This window comes from Etheostoma spectabile, chromosome 14, assembly GCF_008692095.1.
Source record: "Etheostoma spectabile isolate EspeVRDwgs_2016 chromosome 14, UIUC_Espe_1.0, whole genome shotgun sequence".
NCBI classification, from domain to species: domain Eukaryota; kingdom Metazoa; phylum Chordata; class Actinopteri; order Perciformes; family Percidae; genus Etheostoma; species Etheostoma spectabile.
Window position 1 is genome coordinate 19,267,915 of NC_045746.1, and position 26,198 is coordinate 19,294,112.

The 26,198-nt window shown below is 42.1% G+C and overlaps 1 protein-coding gene across 1 annotated transcript in view; it reads left to right on the forward strand.

Moving 5' to 3' along the window:
* The window catches only part of macf1a (microtubule actin crosslinking factor 1a), a 213,792-nt gene that overhangs the window by 104,369 nt on the left and 83,225 nt on the right, over positions 1–26,198 (forward strand). The window contains 15 exon segments of the mRNA XM_032536093.1: positions 12,918–13,084; positions 14,124–14,236; positions 15,108–15,214; positions 15,745–15,864; positions 16,577–16,672; positions 17,587–17,714; positions 17,868–17,961; positions 18,443–18,597; positions 19,253–19,556; positions 20,142–20,270; positions 20,367–20,444; positions 21,382–21,543; positions 21,821–21,925; positions 22,421–22,516; positions 22,972–23,097. Of these exon segments, the coding sequence (XP_032391984.1) occupies positions 12,918–13,084; positions 14,124–14,236; positions 15,108–15,214; positions 15,745–15,864; positions 16,577–16,672; positions 17,587–17,714; positions 17,868–17,961; positions 18,443–18,597; positions 19,253–19,556; positions 20,142–20,270; positions 20,367–20,444; positions 21,382–21,543; positions 21,821–21,925; positions 22,421–22,516; positions 22,972–23,097 (1,980 nt within the window).

Here is a 26,198-nt window from a genome sequence, read left to right on the forward strand (position 1 = left end):
AGTGAAAGACTTCAGTCCGTCAGAGCTCTGTGTTGTGGTTGGACGATTATTACTTTAAATGCAAGGTGGTAGATCAGCAACATGTGCCTCATATGTTCCCTAGTGTCCTGGTTCAGTGTCCTCATGACCACCATATAATTACACCCCAAAAAATGCAATATAAATGGGATAATCTTATGTCAGGATTTGAACTACATCAGGATTTGTTTCTGCTCTTTTCAAATAGACACAAGGAACATCCATCTCAAGCTCATACTGAGAGTTTAACATGAACAAAAACAACCTTTTCAATTACTTTGTATTAACATCTCATTGCTCAAACTGTGAAAACATGCAGTTTCAGTGCAGTATTTTGTGCAATACACAGAAAACATTTGTCACTAAATACTGATTTAAATGCATGGCCCAGATATGCACCTTTTTATTTTTTTTTAAACAATGTGTTTATTGAGTTTCATTTTTACCAAGACGTACAAAAATGTAGTAGCAGGCACAGCAGCAGACTAAAAATACAAATGTATAAAAACGTGTGAATGTCACTGACAACCGAAGCTGTGAATGTCACTGACAAGAAATGGTTTTACCGAAACAGCTGTGATAGAAATTCCCAGTTTAAACTTGACTGTAGTTGCTCAGTCAAACCACTAGGTGACACCAGTTAGCTCAGTGTTAAAGAAGACCCGGCTTGTTAAAAAAGTCTCCAGCCATACAGACACATCCCTGTCTGTAGACCCTCCTCCTGTTGCACTGTGTCTGCCTGTGGTTGGCTAAGCTAGCTGTACGTCACTGCTAATTTGAGTTCATTTGTGATATGGTGAAGAAATTCATCATTGTTTCTGACTTCTATTAGCAAGTGGGTTCAATTTATCAGTGTTGGTACTTGGTACTAATTTAGGCCTGTGTGGCATCAATTGATCGCCATCTGTGCCAGTTAACACTGACTTCCCTGTAGATTCCGATCATAAAGCAGACTGTCAGGAGCAGAAACAGGAGCCTGAAATATGACATTGAAAATCTCGAGATCAATCCCAATGCTTCAACATGTTATTGACAAAAGATTGGCTAGATATATGATAATAAGAGCTTCTGAAAGTCCAGAGTGCAGTGGCTGCATTTTGTGAAAAGCTGAAACTGGGTTCAGACGAAGGCTGCTGTCTGATCAGCACAGCTCATAATGCCCTGTAGCCACAGTGAAGGGGTGAAAGCCTCGGGGGCTTGATTAGTGCTTTTCTCCCATTGGTTCATGCCTCTTCCATGCGTGGTGGTGTGGGTTGTTCTCTTAGTCTCTCGGTGCATTTGGTTAATGAGGGAGGATGGATTACCATTGCTTTCCCCACTTTAGAGCGTCGCCTGTTAGTGATCTCCATCCATATCTGTCTCTCTAAAAACGATCGCCATACTTTGGGTACTTATTGTAAATGCAAAGTAGTATGATGTCTTACATCTGCAGTGCTGGTGACAAATTGTTTTCTCCTGCTGTGTTTCTATCCTGCTGCACTGTACAGCATCACATGTATGAATAAGCTGTGTTATTCAACCTCGTGTCTTTGCAGTGATGGTGGGTGTAGGCCTTTAGAGGCTGTAGATTACAACATGACTTTAAATGAGTTCACTGGTGTAGGAAGGAAGTTACAAATCGGAATACAGTGATATTACTTATCATTTTTTGTGTGGAATATGGATCACATTTTCTGTTTTGTTTTCTACCCCATTTTATACGTATCTAAAATGGCTACAACTCGTGTTTATTTCCATCATCAATGAATCAATGAATGTTTTTTCAAATTAATCGTTCAGTCCATAAAATATAAGAACGTATTGGCAATCTCAATTCCCCAAAATCCAATATGACGTCCATATGTTATTGGTTTTCTCCCTTAACAGTCCAAAATCCAAAGATATAATTTACAGCACTATAACTGACAAAAAAGCTGTATATTATCACATTTAAGGATCTGGAGAAAGAAATTGTTTGGCCATTTTTATTGACATAAATGATTTAAACAGTAAGTCCATCCTTTATTAATGGTTTTAGCACAGCACTAACCCTTTATAGATTCAAACCATCAGATTAGAAATGGCTATTTTGGGCTAATCCAGTGGATTAAATGCCTGTAAAAATCCGGTACTTCATCACTGTGATGCAGAAATCCTGCAAATCCCATATTGACATTAAAAGCCTGCGACCTCTGTATAAACAATATAGACAAATCCAAGTCAACTCATTTCCAAACTCTAAACTCTAACTGCTATGATGTGTGTGTGTGTGTGTGTGTGTGTGTGTGTGTGTGTGTGTGTGTGTGTGTGTGCGTGCATTGTGCAGCAACCCTCCCATCTCAGCTTTTTATCCTTTCTCAGCCTCCATCCATCCCCTCCTCCTTTCGTCCCTCCCTCCTTCTCCCTGTGCCCGCTACTCTTCAACCCAGAGCCATTCATAACCTGTAGCTTGATAGACAGATGGAGTCTGACAGCAATAGATGGAAAAAGAGTGAGAGAAACAAATTGAGGTGCTAACCCGCTTCTCATTTATGTTGCAGAAGCTCGACAGTCCTTAGATTAGATTTCTCTCCCGCTCGCTGTCATTCAGGAATGCTTTTGGGTCAAGTGTGTGCATGTGTGTGTTTATGGCATAGAGAACTGCTCACTAACAGCATAGAGAGACAGAGAGAGCAAGAGAGAGAGAGAGAGAGAGAAGTAGGAGTAACGAGCAAGCCGATAGGAGGAGGAAAACCAAGGAGGGAGGGGTGGATTGTGAGAGCGAGAGATCGAGCAGAAGAGAGTGTGAAGCTGCAGCAGCCGGGAGATAAAAGCCTTTCTCTCCCTCTGTTGGCGTCTGTGAATGAGGGATAAAGCAGAAGAGTGAAGCCAGCCAAAGGAAGAACGAATCCAGACTGCCTGCTGTCACTGGAGCTCCTGGCTTCCCCGGATCAGCAGGCCTCAAACCACAAACGCACAGCAGGACAAGACACTCGTGGACACGTATGTAGAGGGGCTCACACAGCTGACCGGGGGACCGCCCAACCTCGCAGGCACAAACAAACACTCACACTCTCTCCAGGATACACACACACTTGCTGTTTCTCTAGCCTCCACCGTATCAATCGGATCAATCCAGCCATGCTTATCTGACGGAGCCATGGTTTCTTTTAGCCGGAGACGCCCTGTGTTCCTGTTTTTTTTTCTCCCTGCATGTTTTTATTAAGGGGAGTGCAGACCCTATTCTCCTAAACCTCTGCCCTTCAGTGGACACTGAATCCCTTTGGCTCTGCTCCACATACACATCTGTACGTGTAGACTAAGTAAGTCTGCTACTTTAATCGGGATCTTGACAAGACCTCAGCTAAGCCGACAGAGGACTAGTCTCTTCCTCCTCTTCTGCCTCAGAGTCCAGCTCTGGCTCTTACCCCAGATGCCTCTTCCGATTTAGATCTAGTGGACGTGAGGAGTTATTAAGAGACAAAATCACAGAAGAGAAACAGAACCATTTTTTCCCAGCCTGATGTTTTTTTTTGTCTCGTCATAAGACATGGTCTAAATACCTCCCCACCTGCTGCAAACTGTGGATTTTGTCAGGCTGTTGCATCGTCGCACTGCACCACCTGAGGAAGGGGAAGCTTGCTTAACTGGCAAGCTGACAGCAGGACATGGGAGGTTTATGATTGGAGAGCCCTGGAACAAAATCTCAGCCACCTCTGGTCCTCGGGGAATCTAACATTGAGGTGCCGGGAATCTTTTAGACTTGTATCTCGAGGAGAGGCATGTGATGCTGTCTGGGGAGCTTAAGGTGGAGTCTGTCTGCATTTGGCTGCCTCTAGATTTAGACCGGCACCCTACTCAGGCACACAGCTACATTTTGTGGGTTTTCTACTACGATGACTTGATTCCACAGGTATTTGGGTGCTAGATGTGTTATGAAGACTTTTCTGCCAATCTTGTCAACGAGAGGAATTAACGCCAGCGATTTTGGATTTCAACAGTCCCTCACAACGAGGAGCGTACTCAAGCTGGAAGGGTCGACACATCGCTTGCGGCGTCCCTTTAATGAGCAGGATTATATCGTGGGAGGATGACAAGGAGAAGCGTTAGGGCAGGAAGCCGATGCTCTGATTGAGTATTTAACAAGCTGTCAGAGTATTGGCGGAATCTCCCAGCAATCTGCGGCAGCATTGGCTGACTGCACACTATCTCTCACCCACAACCAATCTGGGCGCCGTGCTGCCTCGGCAGAATGAGACACCGAGCCCGCCGTTACTACGAGGGATATCGACAACGTCAACATTAATACTACTTCCACTATGTGTACCGTGACGGATAGGATTCCCACCGATGGCTGACTTGCTTTAGGGATCTTACCTCTCTCCTCTTGCACGGCAGTAACAGTACCACAGTGGGAGAGATGGGCATCAGTAATTCATGAGCTCAGATAGCTGCTAGAACTGAGTGTTGATAGAGCTCTGGCACTTGGAACCGACAACAAATCTCAACACCACTTTGGTTGTGGTTTTGAGGTAAAAAAGAGGAATCACAATGCAATGGCAGCAGAAGTTGTATTGCTTTGCTCTCTGCGTTGCGTAGTAATCACCTCTCAAATTTGAGAGAATTGTGACTTTGAATTATAAGTGCGATAAGTGAAAGATAACTTTTACACTTTGTTCTCATGTCACACACACACACACTGCATGTGTGTGTGTGTGTGTGTGTGAGAAGCAGCTGGAGCTTCACTAATGGTCTGAATAACACCGGACTGCACTACATTTTTCTCGATCCCACTCTTTATCCTGCCCGACACATTGCCTTACACCATGTAACAGCTCACCTGCCATAAACCCGGTGATAAATCAGACACCTGAGCCTAACCACATTTATTTTCCTCTGTTGTGTGGCTCTGCTGACATAGCTGTGTCCTTGTGTCCTTGACTGCGACTACAAGTCTTCTGGGATAAACAGACCAGGTAAAGCAGCCAGCTGTCTGCCAATATTCATACACTTTTACACGTCGGCCTGAGCTGCCTGCGTCGGGATTAAATCAAAAGACTGACCCTCCCTCTCTTTCATCTGTTGCCTGCTCATACATCCCTCTTTCTATTTACCGGATTTTATTTAAGATGCTGCAGTGGAAAATGGAACTAAACAGGCTCTTCTTAACTTCACATTACTCACAGGTGTCAGATTAAAGGAACTGTCAGTCACTTGCCAGCCTATCTGAACATTCCCTTTCCATTGTCTCTTTTTTTGAGGGATGGGATTTTTCTCTAAAACACCTGGAATCATTTTAAATCTAAATCAACATTAATTTTCCATTTTTCTGGTGGATTAACCACCCGTATTTTTTCTGCAGTTTCTTCTCTGTCAACATAATATCTGTCAACATAAGAGACATGGGGAACTCCATGGGTTGTGTCAGGCCTCCTCGGGAGGGGGACCTCGGTGGAGGCCCCCCACTTTCACCAAAGAAGCGTCTACGTTTCAGACGTAAGCACAAGGGCAAGAAGAATAGGAAAGGAGAGCTAGAACAGGAGGACTTTGAGCGACCGCAAAGCCATGAGCCTAATGAAAGAGAGGAAGAGGAGGAAGACGATGAGGAAAAGGCTGCAGTTATAGAAACGGTAGATTTTAGCAACAGAGCTAGGACTCTAATGACAGTGCCTGAAACCCAGTTCACTCATTCCAAAACGATTCAGCACAGCAATACACTTTCCCCTGGCTTTGTGAGTGCCAGTGTAGGGGGCCATATGGGCAACAGATTACTTGAAGTGTCCCCCCAGCCCAGCCCTGCCTGGAGAGGGGTTTTCTGCCTTCCAGGGGAGGAAGACACTGTTAGCGCCATCATAGATGTCTCCAGCATCCCAAGCCAAACCACAACCACCACCCCAGTCAACCAATCCTCAGCCCTGGGCAGTACCACCCCAGGTGGAGGGAGGGTCTGTCGCGTTAAGGAGAAAGTCCAAGGGGTCCTAGAGAAACCTTGGATCCTCCGACAGAAGAAGGAGAAAAAAGAAAAGGAGAGGGTAGAGAGAGAGGAAAAGGGGGATAGAGGAGTCAAAGGAGAACCAGAAGGGACTGTAGCAGTGGTGCGGACACCTTCAGGGAGGGAGCACAAAGGTGTGGTCCATATCCGTGAAGTGGATGGTAAACTCTGTGTGGTGAGGACAGTGTACCCCAGTGATTTTGGCTCTCCAGTGTGGAGGGGCGAACATGACGGTGAGGTAGATGTGCGCAAAGAGCCCCTTGCTACATCTCCAGTCCCAGGAAATATTTTCAAAGTCCAACTGTCTGAGGAAGACAAAAGTACAGCCAAGATGCCTGCAAAGGATTTCCCCATGTCCTCGAACCAAATGTGGATCCAGGAGACTATGGCAGTCAAGGGATTTAGCTTGGACACCCCAGTTCGAGCGCAGGAGCCTTATTCTCTGTTGGAGTCGGGCTATGCCAGCGACCTTCCATTAACATCACCAGAAACAGCGGGCACCACTCCCAGTCAGACAGACTGGGGAGGGTTGACCAGCAGCTCATCAGAGAGACTGGACTCCATGATGGAGAGCCCTCTGCAACAGGCGACAGTAAAACACCTGCCACAGGTTTGCATCTATCTACCTCTACCTCTTTCACCCAGCCACACATCTAATCTGTTGACAACCCTCTTAGATCTTTCTCTTGATCTCTGTCTTGAAGAGTGCTACGACGATTAGTTACATTAGTTACAATTAGTTAGATTAATCCAGAGGTTCCTGCTGACACGGTACCAGATCTCAGAACATTTGCTATCTGGCTGACAAGAAGTAAATGTAAATGTGCTGTATTTATATAGCGCTTTTCTAGTCTTAACGACTACTCAAAGCGCTTTTACATCCACCTTGCTCATCAGATAAACACTCACACACATTCACACTCCGATGCGCAGCACCGGGGGCAACTCGGGGTTCAGTGTCTTGCCCAAGGACACTTCGACGTGGGACTGCAGGGCCAGTAGTCGATCTGCAGAAAATGAATCAACACTAATGGTATTACATTACTTATTTAAGTCATTTATGAAGGATAATGACAAACATTTGTTGGCTCCAGATTCACAAATGTGAGGATTTGCTTCTCTATTATCAATTGAAAATATTTGGTGGTCAGTTAACACAAGCCTTCTAAGGACATTTAGTTTAGTTTAGTTTTTTGGTGTTCACATGTACATATACTACAGGTTATTATATACAACCAATAAGAGATGTGATGGAGAGATGCAAAAAAAACTTTAAAGGTCCCATGACATGGTGCTCTTTGGATGCTTTTATATAGACCTTAGTGGTCCCCTAATACTGTATCTGAAGTCTCTTTCCTGAAATTCAGCTTTGGTGTAGAATGACAGCCCCTAGAGCCAGTCCCACAATCAGCTTTCCTTAATATGTGCCATTTCTGAGTCTGTAGCTTTTGAGGAGGAGAGGGGGGGGGGCAAGGTGGAGGCTGGGGGTGTGACCAACTGCCAATTTGCTTGTTTGAAAGCCATGATCTCTCTGTCATGGGTGGACCAAATTCTCTGGACGGGCAAAGCAGAGAAAGGGGAGGTAACCTTTCCTTTTGGATAGCTCAGTTGGTAGAGCAGGTGCACTTATACAGAGGTTTACTCCTCAACGCAGCAGCCACAGGTTCGACTCCGATCTACTGCTCTTTGCTGCATATCATTCCCCCCTCTCTCTCCCCTTTCATATCATCATCTGTCCTATGGAAATAAAGGCCTCAAAATGCCCCAAAAATAATCTTTAAAAAAAAAAAAAAAATATTCAAGAGAATAAATATGAAAGGTAAAATAATAATAGGAGTAACATGGGTTGTTTACAAAGACGTTCCATAGGGATAACAACAGCTTTCTTAAATAGCATTACCTTGTGTTCAGGGGCATTAACATGTTTTTGTTCTCAGGATTGAAAGAATGTTTTGGTTATCGAGAATATGGGGATGAGAATGGAACCTAAAGATTATTTGTCGACTTAACCTTTTGGGTTATTTTGTAATAAAGTAAACTGTAACATTTTGTTGCGCAACCTGTAAAGCTTGAGGTCTCTGGAGCCTGTTTTCAACCCAGTTGTTTAGTGCTGCAGAGAGGCATTCACAGCTCTTGATTTGTCTGAGTGATGCTTTTTGAGGAGTTTCTTTGTTGTCATTTTTGCACCGTCTTTGTTGTCTTGAAAGGTTATATATGTATGTATGCATGTGTGTGTTGTTATCAGCTCTGGAAAGGCACTATGCCTCTCTCTATTCTTTCGGCCTATGTCCCCAGAGCCTAATCAATGCCGCACAGACCGTTTCTCCAGCCTTCTCTCCCAGTATCCTTCTTCCTCCACTTCATTTCTTCCCCTTCACCTCTTTCTACTGCTTGTTATTTCCTTTACGCGCATACTCGCTCACTACTGACGTCTGTTAGAGTGGGGCAGACAGGCCGGGTGTTTCTTTGTGTGACAGAAGGGTCATTGCTTCAAATGACATGGTTGCCTCTTGCTCCAAACTGAAACATGTCATTTTCAGCAGCACACAATGCAACTATGGGCGTATGTCTGTGTAGCTCTGGTGGTCTTGGTTGAAAAAGGTTTTTTTTTTTTTTTGGGTGGGGGATGGAGGATGAGTAGACTGGTTAGATCAGTCCGTTCAAACATCATCACCATCATTTTCTGTCGGTGATTTACACAGTAGTCTTTTTACATTACCTCGCCTGTTTATTTGACTGTATTCGGCATATTTTACAGTTTGCTGCCTGCCAGTAGGACTTTAAATAGTCATTGTTTCAAGTTTTTTAGTTATGTTACTTGTTTACTTGTTTCAATGCCTCACTTTGATGAATAGAAACATGTTTTTGTCTACAAAACCCCTTTTTTATCACAAAATCAAACAACCCAGACGTTTCAGAAGTTAAATGTTCTTGCCACATATCAACTTCCCTATGATAAAATAGTCTAAAACTGAAATAATTTTCATTTAAATCAGGATCTAATCAAATAATCTTACTAGACATTTAATGCCAGCTTCTGGTATTTGATACACAGTGCTACAGACACATATTGGTAGGTACCAAACCAGTGCGGAAGTTACTAGCCAAACCTGCAAGGACATTAGTTTAAGTGTCAAAGAAAAGTATATCTTTAAGCCATTTTGTAATGTCAGGAAACAGCTATGATGACTCATGACTCTGTACCAAGTACACAGAGTTTTACTGTTGATATCTAGTGAAATATTAAAGACAAAGTGCGAGGGAAGATCGTAACCTCAGTGTGTTGTGAAGCATACAGTGCATACTGTGCAAATATCTGTGTGGAGCTTAGCTTATTAGTCTAGCAAAGTGCTTCTTTGTACACTGTGTGTTTGTGATGTGGAAAATGTTTGAGGCTCAATTGCAAGAATGAGCGGAGAGAAAGTGTGCTAGCTCACAGCTTTGCAGCCCTCCTTCACCTTGAAAATGAAAAGGCTGCTGCAGCCACTGCAGTGATGTAGCAGATGACGGGCACTTTTCACCACCGCTGCCAGGGTTAGTTGAGTTCTCCTCTACATTAAAAGGCAGTACAGTATGGCTGTGTAGTACAGCAGCTGATGGCATGTCGAGTTGCGTTTAGAGCTGCGTGTCTCATTCAGTGCACCGTTGCTGACTCAGGAGAAACACACAAACACTGATACAGTAGATCCGCAGAGGCCTCTGCTTTTTCATGGGGAAGCAATAATCAATACTCCAGTCTTGTGTGTTCCTGGGTCATGAGATGGGTGTGTGCATGTGTCAGGATGCTTCTGTGTCCACTTTAAAGTGCAGCTGTCCTTTGTATGTGGGTGCATGGGATGCCTGTCTCTGCCAAAAAACTGATTTGAAATTATGCGCATTCATCAGCGAGACGGCTGGTTTGTCTAACCCCATGGGAATTCCTACAACTCATTGAAACCACCACTCACATTTATTCATACTGTGTTCCAGTCCTACTGTGTCTGAGGCTATCCAGCTATCCACCCATCATCTGTCTGTCCATCCTTTATCCACCCATACATCTTTTTAGCTAAATTAAGGACTTGAAGTCAGGGTTTTACACAGGTACTTTTTGTTTAAGTGCCAGTAGAAAAATTAGGACATCTTCTTTATTTTTTTCCCTGTCCATCCTCCGTTCTCTCTTCTTTGTCATCTCCTCCCTCCATCCCTCACACCCCCTCCTCTCCCCACAAACTTCAAAGAGGCCGCCCTTCTAAAAGAGGGCTGGTCCAGAGCTGCAGGGGGTCTGCTGATGGATCATGAATGTTTGTGACTAGATCATGGCTGCACTGAATGCTGCTGCCACTTGCTCTAACCTCAAACACATCTCTGTGTGTCTCTGTGTGGCACATGTTAATGTTACCCTGCACTGTTTATAACACTCTCATGGATATTTGTACATGTAGACCAACACCCAGCAGCAGAGATACGTGTTAATTCTGCACTGTAACCTCAGCTGTGCAGCTTTAACTTATTCTATTCTAGTGGTTTTTGGTTGTGTTTGCTATCTGAATACCCAGTAGGCTAATTTAGCAAATAAGTTGATGTTGAGTCAACATGCTTGAATAACTACACAGATTGTTGCCTAAGCAAACAGGACAGTTTTTTTGGCTAACAGTTGTTAAATGTTTTTTAAAGTCTTTAGTTCCGGTGAAATGGCCAACTTGTACGTTTAGAAACTCTTCTACCCAAGTACGCAGATGTTGATCCATGACTTGTGGGAAAATGTACATGTGACAATATATGCTAAATTCTAGATTCACTTGCTTTTTCCGAAGCCTTTGACCACATCTCAGTGCCTTCTTCAGCAACTGGAACTGTTGATAACAAACTTTATTCTTTAAAGAAGGCTTACAGTGAAAACCTCCTAAAAAGCTATGAAGAGAAAAAAAATGTGTGTGTGTGTGTGTGTGTGTGTGTGTGTGTGTGTGTGTGTGTGTGTGTGTGTGTGTGTGTGTGTGTGTGTGTGTGTGTGTGTGTGTGTGTGTGTGTGTGTGTGTGTGTGTGTGTGTGTGTGTGTGTGTGTGTGCATTATGAATAAACAAATGGCATACATGCACCTCAGTAAGTGGTGGATGAGCTGCTCTTGCAGTAGCAGTGTAGGCTCCCTCACACAGAGGGCTGTATCAATATTCAACCTGAGGATTATGTGCTCTGTAGTTCTCAGCAAAGGCGGTTGTAGATGCATACAGAAAGACAGAGCTCCACAGGAAAACCCACAGCAGCATCCATCCCATTCAAGTCACAGATTCCATTATGCAGCCCATTTTTATTTGCTTGCATTCTTAATGAGACAGTAATAGGAATGCTAACCGACTATATATACAGTATCTGTGCCTGGGGTTCCTGTTAGCATGTAAAGGGTGTGACAACATGCGAGTTGTTTTGACTGACCTCTGCGTGTGTGTGTGTGTGTGTGTGCGCGCGTGTGTGTGTGTGTGTGTGTGTGTGTGTGAGAGATACTTTTAGGTGTCCTTGTTAATGCATAGAGGCGTTTCTTCATATATATGGAGATTTGTGTTTTTCTTTCAATCAACAAAACTTTGAACAAATAGTACTCAGTGTAAAATACTACATGTATGTGCACAGTCCTGTTGCAAGTCACCCCCCCCCCATGTCTTTTTGGGTTGTTGCTGCAGTCTCCTGCCACACACTGGATGTTTATACTGCTCTATATTAGCAGCAGGGAGAGAGACAGTGAGGGAGGGAAGAGGGGATAACAGAAGAATACTGATGGCAATAGTTGAAGCCAAGCAGCAACAGTTACTGCATATACATCACTCAGCCTTTGTCACCGTGGACAGTTGACCCACAGAGAGTTTATTGAGAGGAAGAAAGACGTGGGAAAAGGGCTAAAGCGGTCTCATGTAGCTCTGTGGGCAGACCATGTAGATAAATTAGCTGTGAGTCTCCATGACAGCCTGGTTTCTCTTTAGGCCTTTGGCAAACATATACTTCACATCCTTAAGGGGCTTTCAAGAGCATCTGTTGTTTATGTTTATTTTTGTCATATAGATCCAGCCAGAAAGTTATTTTAACTGTTAAAGGTGACTATTTACAAAGTGAGATTGGCAGCTTACCTGACATATTTTGAAAAGCCTTAAGAAGGAGGAAGAACAAGAAGCAACAGGGAAATCCTGCTACTAAAACAACTGATTGATAATGCAAAATCCAATCAATTTGTGGGGCTATTTAAGGACTAGGAGGTAGACCAATAACACATTTTATATATAGACTCTATATAGCTGACCCCATCTCTGGTGTTGAGTACAACATCAGTGAAATACAAAGAGGGGACGTGTACAAGCAGCAGAGGCTGAGCAGATTGATCAGCATCTGAGGCGGAACAGATGAAAGAACATGAAAAACTGAAGAGACAGATCGAGGTTGGGGAGGGGGAGACGAAGGAGATGAAGGGGAGAAGGCAAAGTGTTGCAACGCACGAGCTAATGAGCAGGCTAGACTAGATGATGGAGAAAATTGGAAAAACTGCCACATTGACATAGAACTACTTGAAACACAATCAGACACACATCTCACACACACTAAAGAGTTATTGATTATCAGACAGATGAATGAGTTAATAGGGAGAATCAAAAAACCTCTCTGCAGAGTTTGTGTCTCACAGCCAAAGAAGACGGTAGTTTCTGCCAACTTGTTGTGGCCTAAAAAAGCTGATTTTGTCTGCTATATATTGCAATGATGACTGGTGTAAAGATGCCTTAAGATAGAACATAATACATGCAGCAAGATCTTGAAGGCATATGTCAAATTCATCCGATTTTTTTTTATTGTGGACTTGCAACTCAGTTAGTTTCTGTGCATTTGGCAACATAACTCTTTTTTTTAATTTCTCTTCATTTCTGCATACAGGAACCATTGAATCTCAATAGTAACCCATACTCTGCCTGTCTCCCTCTGATCCCTCCAGATTTCAGAGATCTATGTGAGCGGCGAGTCAGGCGACCTCACAGCCAAAGAGAAGCTGTTACTATGGAGCCAGCAGGCGACAGAAGGCTACCCCGGCCTCCGCTGTGTCAACTTCACCTCATCCTGGAGCGACGGACGCATGTTCAACGCTCTGCTGCACAGATACAGGTTAGAGGACGAACGGCAAGACAGATTTTGAAAGCTGCTCTTTACTAGTTATTGGTGTTTAAGTCTGAATTCAAAGTCAGATTTTTTTTCCAAACTAAGTTAAATTGCTTGATAGGGGTGTGCAAAAAAAATGTACATTCATGAATCGATTCATAGAATTCCAAAAATCTATTTTTTTTCTTTTCATTTTGCAATGGTATTTATAATGTCACATGATAAAAGTAACTACATTTACCTACTGTAAATATTTTTTTTAAATTGAGAATCGTTTTTAAATCCAAAATCAATCTTAAATTGAATCGTGAGCATTAAAACTGATATCAAATTGGGACATTTTCTGAATCGTGCACCCCTACTGCTTGAGATGGAGAAAATGTTTGAATGTACTAATCTAAGCCGAGACATAAGTACTCCGAGGCCTAATCCGTCTCAACAAAATTTTGATTCAGGGGAGTTGAAGGGGAGGGATTTTTTTCCAAAGGGTATTTGACATTTATTTACAACACTTTTACAAACAAATGTATGAAAATATGTTTCGACAGTTCGTTGTAAACTGCTTTGAATTCACCGAAATACATAAAAAGTCATTGGAACTGTAGGCATTTAAACACCACACACAACCAGAAACACTCTATATGATTAACAGGCTGCTAAACAGATACAACAGATTAGAGGCAGGACAGACACACACATACACATACACACACACACGCACTCACAAAGACAGAGACACACGCACGCACGCACTCACAAAGACAGACACACACACACAAACACACACACACAAAGACAGACACATACACACACAAAGATAGACACAAGCACGCGCACACACACACACACACACACAAATAGACAGACATACACACATATACGCATTCACACACACACACACACACACACACACACACACACACACACACACACACACACACACACACACACACACACACACACACACACACACACACACACACACAGACAGACACACACATACACACAAAATTATAATAACACGTGCAGTGTGTGTGTTTTCCAGGCCAGACCTGATCAACCTGGAGGTGGTTGCGCAACAGAGTAACCGGGAGAACCTTGAACAGGCCTTTGAGATCGCCGAGTCGCTAGGGGTGACCAGTCTGCTGGACGCTGAGGGTGAGACTGTTAACCTGAATGACTGACTCTCTGCCCATTTAAGGTGGAACAGAGGTTGTTTTTCCGACTATCACCAGTTTTTTAATACTTCACATTTTAGCATTCAGTATTTTCTGGTCAGTTTTTGTGCCGGGACTCCTAGCTAAAGGTTCAAACAGCCAACAATGTCAACAACTCTGGATTTTAATTCCTGCTTTTACTTTGGAAGCATGCCAACAAAAGAACATGCTAGCCAGCCCTAATGACTGTCTGATGAATGCCAATAGGGTGATGGCTCTACCCTTGATGCATTCATTCTTCTTTTCTGTATTTCTGTCACACAAGCACCTTAAAATCAGATGCCGTGGGCTATTATTGTCCTATTAGCAGAGACATTCTGTCTTATATAGACTCAATTAACCAGCTGGAAGTGTGGGTTACTGCTGAATGTTTGACTGATAATATATTGCCTGTCATTCTATGATGCTGCAGAATTGTTGGTGCTGCATCTAGTGCTCAAACTGAAAGTAAAATAACTGGATGATGTCATTTTCTGGGATTGAATGTTGAGTTGTTATCACATCTGCACATTTATCCTTTTTACAGCCAGTGATTCTCTTACTTCCTGGTCTAATTTGGGGGATCTGTCGCTTCTTTAATTTATGTTGCAAACAAGCATTTGTTTCACTGGTTTTTGATCACTTAATATTTGATGGTTGCATCTATTTTCTAGTTGTTATGGACTGATATTATATCCATTAAAGTAGGTTTATTTCAGAGCAAACGGTGATTTGGAAACATGAGTTCTTCTAACTGATAATATAATAAACTATCTTTCGGCATGTTTATTTGCGATATTTTAGACTTCTTTCTGTAATTTCTTTCCCTTCAGACGTTGATGTTCCAGTTCCAGATGAAAAGTCGGTCATCACCTACGTCTCCTCCATCTATGATGCCTTCCCCAAAATCCCTGAGGGAGGAGACGGCATCGCCGCACAGGCACGTCACATTCTGCCCCACGCATATATACAACCCCCATTTTCCATAAAGATTGTTCACATTGCTGTGTTTGTACTTCAGATCCTAGAATTTATTATATGATCATTGCAAATTCTTAACAGTTATGTGTTACAGTTTATAGCATATTCTTTTTGGCATACTCTTACTTTGTTTGCCATTGGTGCCCCATTCTACGTTCATTTTTGGCTGCTATTTAGTGTATATTTTACTCTTCATCTCCATGTTTGCTTCATTCTCTGAAGAAATGTGTGATTCCCATTTTCTTTTGCCAGTCAAGTGTGTAGCTTCCTGAGTAATGACCTGGAACTTTCAAATAATGACGCTATTAATCTAATGGTGTTGTAGTCGTTTATTATACATTACTTTTTGTTAAAAGGAAGACTACCCATTAAGATTTTTCAGGCAGTCTGGGAATTTTTCACATATGTTGTCCCTCTGAAAAAATCACTACGTTCATGTCTTCCTCTTTCTCTCCCTCCATCTCCTCCTTCTCTTCTCTCCATCATCAGGAGGTGGACCAGCGCTGGTCAGAGTACCAGTCCAGGTTCTCCTCTCTGCTCCAGTGGAGCCGCCAGCATACGGCCCTAATGGCCAACAAGAACTTCCCACTAAACCCGGTGGAACTCAAGGTGAGCACCACACAATCTGTTTGGTTTTTGGACACTGTAATTATTTTCCTCAAATGCGTGCAGTTTTTCTGACATTTCACTGTTGAATTGGTATTAGAGTTAAAAGGCCCAATAGCCTTTAAAACCGCAAGAGTTTACCGTCCAACCTTGTGATTTAGTGAGCTACAGATGCAGTTTCATTATCTTTGATGCTGTGATCCAAAACAACTGGGTGAGCTGACAAGCAATTCTGTAAAACCTTGAGAGAGCAAAATAAAGGGAAAGAGGGAAGGAGAGGAGTTTAATAAAATAGACAGCAGACAGAGGTGTTGTAGGTGAGCGAGGAGGAGTGAAGAATTTAGATTAAGAGGAGCTGGTTTGCAGAAGGAAGACGTGATGGTGAAAAAAAGGAAGAGAACAATAATTTGACCCATTGGGAAAGTTTTTATATCAGAAATTTGGGTTTCTTCTTTCTCCAACAAAAATTCCACAAAAATAACAAGCAATGTTCCATACAACGCTCTTCATGTTTCAGAACATTTTCCAGACTAAACTTTGACAATCATTATATTAGTCTGTGAGTATCCATCAACATACGTTTCTTTGATATGAACTATTTGTCAGAAAAATTCCTAATTTCAGCTTTTTAACAGACAAATTAGATCTAATTGACAAAGCCTGCGATACGGTAATATTGAACTCATGAGTAACTTCCGTCTTCCTCATCCTTCAGGCACTTTACAACAAGTACGTCCATTTTAAGGAGACGGAGATCCCCGCGAAGGAGATCGAGAAAGGTCACATCGAACATCTTTACAAACTGCTGGAGGTAAGAATGAACAGACAGAAGGATGGAGGAAGAACATGACTGAGGGGGAAAAAGAACAGAGTGTAGAGATGGAGGAAAAGGTGACCAACATTTTGGCACCATGTGCAGAGCGCTGATTGTGTGTGCATCATGGGGTTTAGCTCAGGCGGATTAGGAAGTATGTCAACAAGAGAAAGAGGGATAAAGAGTTTTGTTATCAGCAGGTTTTGTGTGTGTTCTGTCAGAAATGTATCTCCTAAAGCAAAGTCCTTTTCCCCCTTTTTGTTCTTATCAATGCTGCAGCTGTTTCATTGAACACAAACACATCACAGTTGATAATAGTTCCTCCTTTATTCTCCCTCAGCTGAGTGTTGGTCTGTGGTGTGACTTATGATCACTCCTAAATGTAACTCTGATGTAATGGAGGCTTTTATTGGAGTTTGTTAGTGTATGATAAGAAACGTGATCAGGCCAAAACAATCAGGCCCGACCCTACCTGAACCCGCATAGCTTCTGTCCAAGACTGACTCGAGCCCCGAATCAGGCAGCAGTCCTTTTGTTGAGCCAGATTAAAAAACAAAATTTCCTCTTGAAGAATGTTATATTAACAAATGTATTACAAGCTAAAGTCTTTAATGCGGTAACAGACGATCTTCAACATGCACCTTAAGCGCAAATATACTATTATGTATAATATTATCTGCCATATGAAATAGATATTGTAATACAGCGGTAAGCAGCCCATATATTACTCATGAAGTTACACAGACTATAAAGTCGGCATAAAAAAATATGAACCAGGGTCAGGCCAAATCGAGTTCAAGCAGCGAATCAAAGCTCTGGTGTCTGAGTGTTTTACGGTGTGTGTCCACTTGCACTGAAGCAAGTAACGTATATAAAGTATATACTCACTGTGCGTGTGTGTCCGTCCCCAGGTGTGGATCGAGTTTGGTCGTATTAAGCTCCCTCAGGGCCACCATCCTAATGACCTTGAGGAGGAGTGGGGAAAACTCATCCTGGAGATGCTGGAGAGAGAGAAGGCTCTGCGGCCGGCTGTGGAGAGGTGCACATTCCATCCATGCAATTAAACCAAAAAACGCTGATGCAATTTCTTGTGTTCAGTGTCTCATCAAGTGGGATTTTCAGGGACATTCCCCTTTAACGTGTGTGTGTGTGTGTGTGTGTGTGTGTGTGTGTGCGTGTGTGTGTTTCTCAGGCTTGAACAGCTGCTTCAGAGGGCTAATAAGATCCAGAACATGGCTCTAGACTGCGAGGAGAAACTAACCCTCGCTAAGAACACACTCCAGGCTGTGAGTACTCAATCTCTCATTGCTTGCATCCTTTTTAATTTCCATTTTATATGCACACACACTGGGCTGTCAGATTTAGGTTAGGTGACAGTTGGATCATCTAGTGTGGTAATGTACAATGTGTTAATGTTTACAAGCTGTAAAAGCAATGGTCCTTTTGGAAAAAATAAATATTTCCAGTCTCTATTCCCCACGTCTGTTTGTTGCTCCGTTGACACAAACTTACTTTTAAAAACTGTTATTGGTCTAGATCTTTCTCCTTTGTCCCCATCATTTTTTTTATATACAAAAGGGTTCCTGCTGGTATTTTCTGCTGCTACTTTGGCCTACTTTGTTTTCACTGTCTTGTTTACTGAATCTATGCAGCACCACTCTGCAGAACATTGTCGCTTATAAAATTGAACCTTTACACAGAAGCCAAGTTGGCTAATAAACAAAAGAAAGCAAAAGTTAATCCAACCATGCCTGCCGTGGTGTCCAGGACATGTCTCGAGTGGAGAGCGGCGAGGCGGTGCAGTGTGAGCGAGAGCTGGCCTGCTACCTGCAGGACTGCGAGTCTCTGATCAGACACCTCAACCAGGAGCTTACAGTGCTGCGAGATGAGAAGTACTACCAGGTGGAGCAGCTGGTGTTCAGGTGAGTGTGATGGTGTTGATTCTGTCCAGGTGACTGGCTTTGTTTACTCATAAGGAAGGAATGAAGGGTTCAACCCTATCAAAATGGTCCTTTTGTGATTAATTAGCATGATAAAAAAGAATTACCACAAATACAAACAGCGCTTCATACTTAATTATGGGTCAACAAGCTGCATTGTGTTTTGTCATTAAATTCTATAATTATCTGCTACAGTTGTGTTCTATCGTCTGCTGCTCATTAAGTGCATAAAGGTGCTGTAATGTAAATCAGTAGTGTCCATAAAAGGACAAAAGAGAAACCCCATTTTGTGGCTCTTCAGCATGCCGCTCAGACTGTCAGACTGCTGTTATGAAACTTAATTAAAAAGCCTTTTTGAAAATCTGCCAATATGTGATGCCCTTCAATGCAACTATAAGCCTTTTTAAAAATCTGCATTCTAACAGAAACATACCTTCAAATAGTTAAAGAATGGGAGAATTTGAATTACTTTTTAACTTTTTAATGTTAATTCTCCCATAATTTAACCATTTAAGTCACTTGGTGAAGCAGTTGATTTTAACCCATTCCTGGCTTAATAGTAGGAGACCGAAGGAAGGAAAGGAATAAGTAACCGTGTCGCCTCCAGTAACCATATATCATTGTCTGACATCACCAGAGTGTCTTGCCTTCAAGAGGAGCTGGTCTCCCTCAGACTGCAGTGCTCCAGCGTCTACAGGAAAGGCCACTTCTCCCAGGCCCTGGGCAACATCGGGGCAGAGCGCCCCAGCCAGAGAACCACAGACAGTGGCCTGACGCTGGGGCAGACACTGCTGGGGGCTGTGGGGGCTGTGGGTGCAGTCGGTGCCGCACTCCTGCGGCGACCCACAGCTCGCTCCCAGCTGGTGGCCATGTCGTCTTCAGAGGACGAAGGAAGCCTGCGGTTCATCTACGAGCTGCTCGGATGGGTAGAAGAGACGCAGGTCAGTCACTGCAGCAGTTCAATTTAGAGGTTCAGTTAATAGTTATTTCCATGTATCGATCATATCAATTAATCTACTGATTATTTTGTTGAATTTAAGTCTTTGGAATGTCACGAAATAGTGAAATACAATGCCCAAATACAATTTCACAAATTACATTAAACGTTTTGTTTTCTTTGACCAACTGAACAAAATCTAAAGACATACAGTTTGCAATGCCAAAAACAGAGAAAACCAGCAAATTCTGCTGAGAAGCAAGAATTTCTTTGTATGTCAAGAAACGTGTACTGTATAAAACATATAGTAAAATGATAAAAGTAACCTTGTAAAGCCTTTATATATAAGGGGAATAATGTAATTCATTCATCCACAGTTTCATCGAATATTAACGGCACGTGATTTAAATAGTGTTAATATGACAATAACAAAATCAAATCTACATTCAAAAGGTATTATAACCCTAAAAACACATTCAACTGAAACAGCACTTAGATTAAAAAAATGAGTGCAAGGGAAAAAATGCTTAGGAACAAAATGGTTTAAAAAATAAAAAATAAAAATGTTCTTTGTTCCTGGGTGTTTCAGGAGCTTTTGGAGCGTGCTGAATGGGGCGCAGACCTCCCGTCTGTAGAAAACAACCTCCAAGAGCACAACGCCATACACACTGCAGTCGAGGAGCTAATGAGCGGCCTACAGGAGGCACGCAGCTATGAGGTGCACACACACACACACACACACACACACACACACACACACACACACACACACACACACGGTTTGTAACAAAGCTTGTCTGTCTGTCTACTTCAGGCTAAAGTTTCTCCAAACTTCAAGAGCAGTTACTCTGAAACCCTGGCCAAGCTGGAGCACCAATACTGCAAGCTACTGGTCAGTCTCCGTCAGATACACAACTGTGGCTTTGTGTGTGTGTTCCTGGGAACACACTTCTTTGTTCACCCCCTTCCTCTGTTAATCCCATTACACCATAACGGGACTCCCAAGCTAAGAACACACAATTCTGCCTCTGCTCTATTTTTCCCCAAATTCCCCCCCTCCCCCCCATTTCTCTCTTTATTTCTTAGTCCCCTCTTACTTTTATTCTTGTCTCTTAATATAAGGTTTTTTTTTTGTATTTAATTTTTGTGTTTTATATTCAGATATCAATTCCTAACACTGTACATGCACACTTGCTTGTGAGTTTTACTTGTTACTTCTTATGTTCTTCCTTTTTTGGTATAAATATTCATTCTTAAAGGCTTCCGTTCTGCTCTCAGTTCAAGCAGCTTAAATGATAATATTATCTAGAGGAGCCTTGATATAACTTATAAACTGTGTGTGTACATCTAGTTAGAAAAAAATAAACAATAAATGTAACAAAGAAGTATATGATCATGGACACAGAGCATATAACTATGTATTTAAGTAGAGGGGTAGACTTGATTAGTCAGTTAGGGATTTCTTGACTTTGAGGAATATCATGCAATGATCTCTACATACTGCAGGAGTTTCTGAAAATATAGGTTATCAAAAAATCACAGTGCAAGCCTTCTTTGATAGTTTAATGAAATCCCGCGTCTTAAGATTATTGGTATTATTGATGAAAAAGCTGGTGGTGGAACTGGTTCAACAATAATCAGTAGTTCTCATTCAGAGGAGGCTTTGCTGTTAGAGTCTTGCTCTGGTAGTCTTCTAAGAAAGTTGTTGTCTACGTAACCGTCTGATCCAAACCAGAGAATAGAGGATGCAGTTTTTTTATTTCTCTCTGCACTGCTGATCGGCATGATGATGATGATGATGATGATGTTTGTTTGTGCGGTTGCCATAGGAACATTCGTCATGGCGCCTGCGGAGCTTGGAGAGCCTGCACACATTTGTGTCGCACTGCACTGAGGAGCTGATCTGGCTCAACGAGAGGGAGGAGGAGGAGATTGCCTTTGACTGGAGCGACAACAACACCAACATGAACGCCAAGAGAGAATTATACAGCGTGAGTGGAGAAAGGGGCCGGCACCTTTCTGTCAAGTCCTAAAAACACAAAATACAGACCACAAACCTCGGAAGGCTGTTCTCATATCTGTTATTTAAAGAAGAACAAGAGGCATACGTTAAAAAAAAAAAGCTCCTGCAATTATGTCCAAATATGTTTTCCACATATATCATCAGTGTGTACATGCACACAAACACTATTTTTACATCAGGCCAGTGCCAAAAAAACCTGTAATCTACTGGACCATAACATCCGTCTTTTCCTGTTCTGTTTACAGGAAATGAAGTTAGAGCTGGAGGAAAAACAAGATGTGATGCGGTCGCTCCAGGAAACAGCCAACCGTCTGTGTCTCGAGAACCATCCTGCCAAACAGACTGTGGAGGTGAAACTGACTGAATTACCTTTTGAAGTGGCTGGGCTTTACCTCTGTGACGCATTTGTTGGAACAGTTCAACCCCAAATGCTTTTGTTAAAATGCTTTCTTTTCTCGACTGTGCTTTTCATGATATTTGGTTTGGTTGCATTTTGAGAAGTCTATAAATGTAGATTAAATTCAAAAGGGCAGAAGGCCAACTGTGACCTTTTGTAAACTTTCTTGGCGAAAAGTACGAATTTCTAATCATAGCCAATAGAAGCACTGCATGAAAGATTACTGTATGATGCTAAAAGTACTAGAATATTTATACTGAGTTTATTCGGCCTGTTCTCTGTCATAGTTGAGCATAATACAGAAAATTAGTAGAAGCTGCCTGAAAAAACTGTGAGTGTAAAACATCCCTGCTAGTGCCTTGTAGCTACCCTGGGATGCTTGCACTGTACTGTATCTACTGCAGAGTGACATGCATGCCCTCTGTCTCCATCTCCCTGCATGTTGCAGGCTTACAGCGCAGCGCTGCAGACTCAGTGGCAGTGGGTGAACCAGCTCGGTGTGTGTGTGGAGCAGCATCTCAAAGATAACACGGCATACTTCCAGGTGAGGCAACAAAAAACGCTCATTGTTTTGCTCATAAGCAGAAACTGAGTTTTCAAACTGAGACTTAAAATATATAAATGAATCTGCAAGATACAGTGTTGAGTTGTTATTGCAATTTCACTGTATTCCTCACCAAATCCACATGACCACATGATCCACACTGTTCTCTTTGTTACCAAACTCATGTAGACAATTACATAATATAATACGAGTACGAGTGTGAGTCTTTATATTGATCCCCAAGGCAAGGCAGCTTTATTTGTGTGGCACATTTTAGCAATAGGGCAACAGGCCTCTGGCTGCAAAAACCTGATGCAGATTAGATTAGATTAGATTAGATTGAACTGAGTTTTCAAAGCGTCTACAACAACTTGCATAAACTTTTTGTTCACTGTGCTCTATGCATTTCTGTTGAAATCATTCTAATGCTTTTATTTCTGTCTCTTCTGTCTCAGTTTATGAGTGATGCTCGGGCCTGTGAGTCGTACCTGCGCCAGCTCCAGGAAAGCATCAAGAGACAGTACACCTGTGACAAGAACAGCAGACTGAGCAAACTGGAAGACCTGCTCCAGGACTCAATGGTATCTATCCCCCTCCAGTTTTTATCTCTAATTTCAGCACCACACAACTTTATGGTCAACTCTGGCAACCCTTTCCAGAAGAAATATCACCTATGTTTGTTTATTTCATAGCCGAATGGCTATTAATTGTTCGATTTTTGCCAGCTAGTCAATAGATCACCATTGTTTTTTTTGGCTGGTGAGTGAAGGATATCTTCCAGCCACTTGCATATTTGACCAGCATTTGGCTGGTATATTGTGCTAATTTTTAACCCTGCTCATAATACATATGCATCATTTTATAACAATTTTATTCCTCAGACTTTGATCTGAACTACCTACTGAAGTAAATGAGGTTACCAAATTCCTTGACCTACTAGAAATACTGAATTAAAGGCACTTCCTCAATAGTGCCATTGCCCGTAAGTAAGGCACTTAGTTTTTCTTTTCTACTTTCAATAGAGAATCACAGAAAATATATATATATCTATCTATCTATCTATCTATCTCTTCCTCCTGTGATTCTATATTGAAAGTAAAAAAGAAAAACAAAGTGCCTTAATGGGTGTTACATAATGTTTATGTCCCAGTTTACTGTAATCCTCCAAAGCAAAACTATACATGAAAAATGCAAAATAATCTTGGACAGAGGCTTGAACATGAAATCCACAAAGCAACCGAGACCTGCAGTAGCTAAAGTGTTAGCATAGCAGTGTCTTCTTTATTGCGGTGCTGTGTCTCGGGCAGTGGCAGCACGCCACATGGCAGGGTGAAGTAATATGTTAGAGAATGCCTTTACTGAATCATCCCCCCGTGGCACATTTGTGAGACTGCCATCTTCACACCTTCCTTAGGCACGCACGCGCACACACACACACACACACACACACGCACACACACACACACACACATGCACATGCACACGCACACGCACACGCACACGCACACGCACACACACCCCTCTGACTTTAAGCAGATGGCAGAGTTAGTGTGGGCAACGCTCCACAGGCCAGGGCAGTGAGCGTATCCTCTCAATAAAGAGGCGTGTGTCACAAACAGCTGCTCTTGTGTGCAGCCAGTTACGTACTGTGTATGTCTGTATTCACACGCTATCTAACGGTGTTTACATCTATCTATGTATGTGTGTGTTTGTCCTCCGGATTCTGTTTGTGCTTGTGTGTTAATCAGTTTCCAGTTTGCTGTGCTCCATATCTCACTGGGAGAGGGAAGCTGATACTAAAGACCGCTTTTGAATCACACAACAGAAAACAAAACAGCCGAACCTATTGTTTGACTCTCGTAACAACTGAGGGGAGGATATTAAATCAGTCTTTTCACCATCTTTTAGGCAGAGATTAGAGTTTAAGAGAGAATGTTTGATCAAACATCGCCCTCTCTTTTGACTCTTTTCATTGTGCGTTTTGTTTGCACCCAGTTACGTTTCTTTATGATTTACTTGAAAAGAAACTACTTCTTTATATATGGTTAGATTTGTTAGCCTTTTCTGTCACTGAAAATAGATCAAATGCATCTTTGTAATTTGGATCCTATAGACAAAAGTCTTATTTTTAAATTAAGTAATAGGGTCATCCTACCTAAAGTGACTCAGCATTTCATTGGCCATATTAAATCTTCTTTGATAATCAAATTGTTCTCAGAGCAGTGGCTTGTTCATCTCATGGTAGTAATTAATTTGGATTTCTTCATGGCCCCACATTTTAATTTATCTCTGTGTTAATTGTGTTTCTTCCTAGCTTGTCATTTGACTTGTTATAGTAGTGCTGACTGCAGCGAACACCATCTCAGTGTGAAATTCATTTTGAAAGTGTAATGTATAAAGTTATTTACCCCTTTAGTCTCGCGCTCTCTATCTCACTCTGCCTCAGCCTCTCCCTCAGTTACACCCTACCCTACCTGTTTCTCTCTTAGTGTCTCTCTATGAATCCTTAATGACTCTCTCTGCTGGGGACGAGACCAAAATTAAATCTAAATCTAGTCAGGCTTAGGAGCACACCTTTTTACATGTTTAATGGTTAGTGCCCAAGCTAACACAAGCAGCTGAGTCAGAAAGTCCACTTATCTTAGGGACTATATGCTAACAGGGTAAACAAAGTATGTAGAACCTGCATTATTTTCTAAGCAGAAATATTGGCTTAATGTGTTGTTAACATGATGTGGGGAGGTTATTGTGGTGTAAAATGAATAACTTAAAGAAAGATATCATATTTTAGTTAGGTGTGTTAATGTCAGTCAGCCTACCGCTGTGGTCCAATGTCTCAACAACTATCAGATGGATTTTCAGGAAATGTAGAGATATTCATAGCCCCAGAGGATGAAGCCTAATGACTTTAATGATCACCTGACCTTTTCTCTAACGCTACCATGAGGTTGATATTTTTGATTTTAAGGAAAATGTCTCGACAACTAGTGGATGAATTGCCATGACATTTTGTGCAGACATTTATGATCCCCTCTGGAGTAACTGTCCTTATGTTGGTGATCCTTGAATCCTTTTCATTAAGTGGCATCAGGTCAACATTTTAATTTGTCCGATAATTCCTAAACAGCAGCTGTACTTTGTGTATAATGCTAATTAGCAAATGTTAGCATACTAGCATGCTAAACCAAGACAGTAAACACTTTACAGTATCTCCTAAACTACATCATGATTGCTTGTTAGATTGCTAACATATGCATTAATCCCAAAGTACCGCTGTGCCTAAGTACAGCCTCACAGAGCAGCTATCATGACTGTAGTCACTTAGTCTTGTTCAGTCTTTTCGGTGTACAGTTGGCAGTGCAGGAAAATGTATTGTTTTATCATAAAACTTCAGCATCTGGATTTACTCTGTTATTTAATCTATACTGTATTTCTAAGCCTCTAATGGGACTCATAGTCTGATAAATAATGGACAAACTATTAAAGTGATGAAAAGGATCGGTAGAATTATCCATTGTAACTGTGTGACTAGTCTATATCCCCAACGTTCCCCTTCCGGGATTGTTCAGGTGCTGCTTGAAATTCCGCCGGATGTTTTTCATTTTGGCCGCATGTCCATTACCTTCGGCTTTGTGTTGGCATTTTAAACTCTGGTGGATTTCTGAGGACTATGGTTAACTGC